This window comes from Impatiens glandulifera, chromosome 7 (genome assembly GCF_907164915.1).
Source record: "Impatiens glandulifera chromosome 7, dImpGla2.1, whole genome shotgun sequence".
Classification (NCBI taxonomy): Eukaryota; Viridiplantae; Streptophyta; class Magnoliopsida; order Ericales; family Balsaminaceae; genus Impatiens; species Impatiens glandulifera.
In genome coordinates this window covers 19085292-19092678 of record NC_061868.1, presented here as the reverse complement: position 1 = coordinate 19092678, position 7387 = coordinate 19085292, and the positions used below count along the sequence as shown (strand labels likewise).

Below are 7387 nucleotides of genomic sequence, written 5' to 3'. Positions count from 1 at the left end.
GGAAGGATAACATCAATCTGACCAACAGCTTTAGTAGCCACTAGTTTGGTAAGGAAGACAAGATTGTCTTCCCCTTGATACTTCTCAACAATTTGACAAATTGTCTCAGCAGTTGGTTCAGCAGCATGTTCCACAACGGGAACCTCAATAAAAATAGGCTCTACGTAGAGATTGGGAATAATATTTACCTAGGAGGTCGTCTGAACAGTAGGGAACACCTCTGTTTGACCAATAACAAGCCCGGACTTCGACTGATCTGTGGGAATAACAGACTTCGTCTGACCAGAAGCAAGAACAGACGCTTTCTAACTAGAAGTTTGACTAAAAGCTTGAACAGACACAGTCTGATACGAAGCAAGAGTAAACACCTCAGCTGGCGCCTTGAATGGATTGGCTAAAGGAGATTGTGGGGAAGAGAATAGAGGAATAGCAACAACTGAGGCTTCCTCTATTCTCACCATTTTTGGATTTGAGTCAACCTCGCCAGAATCTCCAATAGCTGTCCGTTTTTGGCTAAAGGATCTAGCAATAGATTCCATGCCCGGCATCTTCGATCTCTTCGTAGGGGTCTTGCGACTATAGGTCATAGGAATCTTGGAATGAGTGGTCGACTGACCACTCGTCTGTTGAGACGAAGAGTCTAATTTAGATTCCTTGACGAGTTTCATTCGCACCATATAGCTTTTAACAGTTGAACTCTTCATTATTCTACTTTCATTAATGGGCACACCTTTGTCCAAGGGCATATGCAGATACTCCATAAACCAGTCGAGTTGGACTGAAAAGCCAACATTCTGCTTGCTAAGAGGAGAAACCATCTGGCAGAAGATAGAGAAAAGAACTAACCCCCAATTGACCATTATCCCTTTTCAAATGGCTACCATCATCTCGAATCAATCTTGGGTGTAGGCTTCGAACGACCCTACTTTCCCTTAAAACGATTTAGCCACAATATCACTCAAAATGCAAAACGGATACTTGAGGATCTTCTTATTCCCGTAGATGTTCACCGGACCATCAATGTTTGAGAATAGGGTTTGCATTCCGAGATATCCTCAGCCGAAATCTCAATAGTAAATGTGTGGCCTTCTGTCGGAAGCCTAAAGAACTCAGCAAAAGTGGTTTCGGAAAAAGATATTTTGGCACCCTTCATTGTTGCCGAAATTGAGTCACCAACAATCTTTCCAAAGGAAAAAAGCTCATGCACCTCCGAGTCGTGAATGATGAAAGGGCTGCCAAGAAACCTCCTAAGGCCAACGCCTCCAAAGATTTAAACATAACCACTATCTTCAGTGATTCATGCTCATACACAGAATCGATATCCACCTGCATGGTGTTTTGAGCAAAGGGAATAGTCTTCTTAGTCATCTTTAGGGTTTAAAAAACGATGAAGAATGAGAATAGTTTCTAGAGAGAAGGTAGAGAGAAATAGGGTTTTAGAAAAATCTCAAAGTGAATGAAACATATTTTTGTCGTGCGAGGCACCCTTAAAATAGATTTGAACAGCCACGTGTCCCAAGAGAAATCATTAAATTAAACCGCCACTTAAATTAAAAACGTTTCCCATACACCATCATTAAAAGATGTCACTTAAATTAAAACATTTCACCAAAAATCCATCATTAAACGACGTCATTTAAATTATTATAAAGACTATCATTAATTTAAAAAAGTGTGGTAATGAACCGTCAGATATATTATTCATATTTTTAACATTGATAGACACGTGTCTTCATGTTGATCGATATTTGAAGATATTTAAAAGATTTTATCTTATCTCATAAATATTTCCCTCCAAATATTTCGAAATACAAATGTTTCTTGATTGAGTGGGAAAAGTACAAGAATAACACATAACAAATAAGACATTTGTCCTACTCGTCTGTTGAAGAGGCTTCTGAAGATGCACGTAGACAGACGTTTGTCTATGCTATTTGCATACCTTGCGTTTAAGCTTGGTAAGACGTCTGTTCAGAAGAAGTCTGTTGGCGCATGGCGAGAGCCGAATCAGCAGACGTGTGCTTCAAATTTAGATGCCTGACCATGCTTAAATTGCAAGCTACATAAGCACAGCTTGTTTGATACATGGTTTCTTCAGACGACTGATCTGATCAGTCCGATTTGAGACATTCGTCTAACCACGTCTGTCTAGTCAACTTAATAACAAATTTCCCCCATAATTTGTGCATACTTAATTAATTAATTTAGGTATAAAAGACCCAAAATATTTTTAAAGTAAGAAAACTTAGTCACAGGGAGTGTCTTCGTGAAGACGTCTACCACTTGTTGATCTGTTGGAACATATTCCATACAAATATGCTTCTAATTGACATGCTCCTGGATGAAATGGTGTCAGATGTCGATATGCTTGGTTCTGGAATGCAACATCGGGTTGTATGTTATGGCAATTGTGTTGGTATTGTCACAGAAATCAAAGACTTGTCTCCCTAGATGCTGTAATCCCTCAATTGTTGTTGAACCCACAAATCTGAAAGCAACAACTACCTGTAGAAAGGTATTCAGCCTCTACTGTAGACTTGGCGATAGACGATCACCAAGGAACTTGAAAGTCGCACTTGTGCTATCCCGATCGATCTTGCAGCCTGCATAATCTACATCAGAATAGCTAATTAAATTGAAACTGAAATTCTCCGGATACCACAGTTCCACATTTTGAGTTCCCTTTAAATATTTCAAACTACGCTTAGAAGCAATATAATGAGATTGTTTGGAGTTAGCCTAAAATCTTCCGCAGACGCGGAGAATAAAAAGAATTTATAGCCGGCTGGAAATTAGATAGAGAAGAGATCCAATGATTCCTCTATAAGCAATGATATCGGCACTTTGGCCATCTTCATCCTTATCGAGTTTGATGGATGAGTTCATTGGAGTTGTAGTAGTTTAGCAGCTTCCCATGCCGAATTTCTTTAGTAGCCCCCTGGTGTATTTAGATTACTTGATGAATATGCCATCTTCAAATTGACAAACTTGAAGACCAAGGAAGAACGTTAGTTATCCCCGTACTAGTGTATCCTTTTTGTTGCAGGTTGTTAGCATACAAGCACTGTTAATACTAATGGTATGCTAAGTATGATACATAGTGTATTTTCAAACTTGAATATGTCATGTGCTTCGTGAGAAGGCAAATTTTATAGATAGATATATGCAATTTCATCCCTCTTTCTTTTAGATAGGTTTCAACTAGTGTATCCTTTTTGTTGCAGGTTGTTAGCATACAAGCACTGTTAATACTAATGGTATGCTAATTATGATACATAGTGTATTTTCAAATGTAAGTTTTGTTGCTTTCATAACCAAAATTGAAAAGAATCTCCAATCATTTTGTTGGTTTGTAATTTTGAAAATCTATTTTTTATTTTCAAATTTCAATTAAACTATCTAAAGACTAATCTCTAAAGTCTGATCAAGGGTCATGCGGATGTGTACATTACAACTCATCATCATTTTGAATGTTGAATATGTATGATAGTAAGATATTTCATTTTTTTTTAATTAATTTTGGCTTGAGTTCGAACTCGTAGTCCAGTTTTAAGTTGAAAACTTTATTTTAATTTAAGATTTTTGATTCGAGTTTGAGCATGAAGGTAAATAGTAGAGTCGAGTTTTTGTTCAAATTTACATACTCATTCGAGGTCGAATTCAAGCCGAACTAATAGAATCTGAATTGAGTCAAGCTCGAGCTAAAACCAGTTTTGCAGCTCTAGAATAAACTCTAACTTAAAAAAGATTGATTTAGTTATTTATCAATTATTTCTTTAAATTATTTTAATGAGTTAAATGTTGAAAAGAAAGAACATTAATTAAATCAGCAGTAACGTTGATTATTCCTTGCTTTGGGTTACCATATATAAAAGTTGATATTGAAGTTGACTTTATAATAAATTAATGTCATTGAATTTAGTATGAATATAATTAGCTGTCAATTTAGAATAAGTTAAGGTCCACTAGTTTAAAATTTAAATAATGAATTACTTAAGTTGAAGGATATGATTTTTTTTATTGCAATATCAATCTCCAATAACCAGCACTTTACAGTAAATATGGAATTTAATTGTGTTGACATAGTAGAGCTCTTAAGGTAAATAATATATTTCTTATTATTATTATTTATATATTTTTTATAGCAAATTATTTTTTAATAAATCAATTAAGAGTTATATATATCAGAAATTAATAAATAATATAAATTATTATTTACAAAATTAAAATAAACAATTAATAATTTAAATATTAACTTGTAAGAACAATTTATAAAAAGAAATGATATGGAGAGAAAATTTGAAAAAAAAATAAATGAGAAAAAAATGATTATTATAATAAATAAAATAATTTATCTCTCTTTACTCTATTTATAGTTTTTCTTTTTTTTCAACAAATAAGGTAATGTCAATTATATTCTTTCCCAATTTCTTTCTTCATATAGCTCCACATTAAAAATATAATTTCAATAGATTCAACTCAAATAAAGCAATTTGTTAAGGGTTATTCAAACACGAACTAAATTGTGTTCTTATTGGAATTGTGTTAAAGTAGAATAATATACTAAATTGTGTTCTTATTGGAATTGTGTTAAAGTAGAATAATATAAACGAATCCATAAAATTGTGTCCAAAAAATTCTACCAAATATTCTACACAATTTTTAAAATTATTTTGTTCGATAGTCGATAAACAGCGACAAAATTGGTTCTACAAATGATAATGGACTAGTTACCTTAATAGCCCAAATAATGAGAATTTGTACAAATCAAATAATTATAGCTCTAAAAAAAACTTAAAAAATATTTTTTGACTTAAAAAATAATTATCAATACAATCTGAATACATGGTTAGATAAAAAAAATTCAAATTAAAACTCTGTCCAACTAAACAAATCACAGTACCAACTAAACGAAAAAGAACAAGCATCCTAGAATGTTAAAAACAAAATGTCCATTTCCATGTATTTTATTTTATTTTTATTTAGTGAATAAACACATGTATGTAATATATGTTTATTGTTCATTCATCCATTTCCATGTTCAATTATAACCTATCTTCTCAGATCTCTAACAAGTAAAAAGAACATGCAGTATGTATCTAAGTCAAATCTAATAGTTGTCCGCACGTTGCCTGGGGTTACGTACCCGTCCATTAATTTGCATGATTTCCCTAAACGTTAGGAAACTTAATTATTTTGTAAAAAATTTAATATTTCTTAATTACTTGATGTAGATCATATTGTATATATCTCTACTCTAATAGAAATGAAAGTTTTTAATGCAATTTCTAGATAGCTGCATTAATTTCAGTAACAATGAATAACCAATTGTTACCATGCAGAATGATGATAGCCAGATTCCAAAAGATTGTACCTTTGATTGCCCTTTCTTCAGTTTTCATCATCTACTACTACTACTACCCTTTCCACATCATGAATTACTCTTCAAAAACAGCAGCTTTTAATTCCGATTCTCAAGTATCAATTAATTCCTTGAACTCCAATCCCCACAACCATGGTGACAATGCAAGCTCCATAATTAATAAAACTCAAATCCCCTCTCCCGCCCCATTAATCCAATTCAACGACATTAATAATAATGATCATCAGGAGGAGGAGGAAACAGGAATCATCCCAACCGCAGCGGCTGCAAAGAACAGAGAATACACGTCGTGTGATATATCTTTGGGGGAATGGGTGCCTAATCCGGAAGGGCCTTACTATACAAACACAACGTGTTCAAGAATACAAGAGCATCAAAATTGTATGAAATATGGGAGGCCGGACACAGGGTTTCTGAAATGGAGGTGGAAACCGGAAGGGTGCGAGCTGCCAATATTTGATCCAGTTGAATTTTTTAAGATGATGAAAGGGAAGAAGATTGCATTCGTTGGGGATTCTATAGCTAGAAACCACATGCAGTCTTTGATCTGCCTCTTATCTAGGGTCAGTGGTTAGTAACTAGTAAATTTATCTGATTCATGAATGGAATTTGTGTAAAACAAAATAATAATAATAATTTGTTTCAGGTGGAAGAGGCTGTAGATGTCTCAGAAATAACTTACTTGTCACAGTTCAAGAGATTCGAGTTTAGAAAACACAAGTTGACCATAGCCATGTTCTGGTCCCCCTACCTGGTGCGGACCAACCAAGATGACATAGACAGCAAGAATTCCGAAAGCCTGCCCCTGAACCTCTTCCTTGACGAGCCTGACCCCAAATGGACCCAACAGATACCCGGCTTCGACTACCTTATCATCTCTGCAGGCCAATGGTTCTCCCGTCCGGCAATGTTCTACAATCAGAGCAGTGTTGTCGGCTGCCTTTACTGCCCCCAATCCAATATCACCCACCTCACCGCTAACTTCAGTTACCGTTATGCATTTCGTACAGCTTTTCGGGCCATCGTCAAGCAGACAAATTTTACTGGAACAACCTTTTTGAGGAGTTTTGTGCCATCCCATTTCGAAAACGGTAGTTGGAACAAGGGTGGAGATTGTGTGAGGCAGAGCCCAAACAGGGTTGAAGAAACTCGCTTGGACGGGTACATTTTGGAGTTTTATCAGATCCAATTAGACGAGTTGAACAGAGCGCAGAGGGAGGGTGGGAGGAGACAATTGAAATTCAGGCTGATAGATGTCACCCGGGCCATGTTGATGAGACCCGACGGTCATCCAAGCAAATACGGTAGCTGGCCAACGCCAAATGTCACCCAAATCAATGACTGCGTGCATTGGTGCTTGCCTGGTCCTATTGATTCATGGAATGAGTTTTTGATCCAACTTTTAAGAAGAGAATAACAACTTTTATATATAGATCAATCCATTTAATTTTAGATTCCATCAAATTAATGGAAGATTTATTTTTTTATATAGCATATATACATATTATATAGTTAATTAGATTTCAGTTGTAGAAGACTTTTCGGGTTGACGGCCACTATTATTGCTCATAACTCTTCGGTAGCAGGGAAAATGTTCTTATCACCTATATGAAAGGTTCGAATGACATGACTCCACCTCCACCACATATCTATCAAGAAGTCTACATGGGCTCAAGTATCTCGAAGCTGTAAAATATTGTTTAACTTTTAAACATTACAATATAGCCGACCGTACTCGAACTTCTTAGTCCACTTTGCCATTATTCGAACATCTAACATCTACATGATCTGTGTAATAAACACACAAGGACAAGAAACTACTAGTTAAGTTAGATTTTCTTTTTTATTTTTAAATCATTAGAACGTACTAAATGTATTTACAAATATATGGTAGTCATGTAAAACAAAAGGATTCCAACGTGGTTTAATTTGTTGTTCGGACAAAATGAGTTAACATCTGGTAGAAAGTGGTCTAGGATGTTGGTGTCTATGTCTTATGGGTAA

General features: G+C 35.1%; 1 protein-coding gene across 1 annotated transcript; it reads left to right on the top strand.

Moving 5' to 3' along the window:
• Positions 1-2356: 2356 nt before the first annotated feature.
• LOC124909603 (protein trichome birefringence-like 19) lies at positions 2357-6800 on the top strand. Its single transcript, XM_047450269.1, has 6 exons — positions 2357-2515; positions 3047-3079; positions 3225-3257; positions 4047-4099; positions 5343-5946; positions 6030-6800. The coding sequence occupies exons 1-6, from the start codon at positions 2357-2359 to the stop codon at positions 6798-6800; spliced, it is 1653 nt and encodes a 550-aa protein (XP_047306225.1).
• The last annotated feature ends 587 nt before the right edge of the window (positions 6801-7387 follow it).

What these genes read in the sequence shown, in the direction of transcription:
- LOC124909603 (XM_047450269.1), top strand. Translation starts at nt 2,357, where the DNA reads ATGTCGATATGCTTGGTTCTGGAATGCAACATCGGGTTGTATGTTATG. An exon ending in AAGCACTGTTAATACTAATG is followed by an intron (nt 3,080 to 3,224) that starts GTATGCTAAGTA and finishes TTTTTGTTGCAG; the next exon opens with GTTGTTAGCATACAAGCACT. An exon ending in TGATCTGCCTCTTATCTAGG is followed by an intron (nt 5,947 to 6,029) that starts GTCAGTGGTTAG and finishes AATTTGTTTCAG; the next exon opens with GTGGAAGAGGCTGTAGATGT.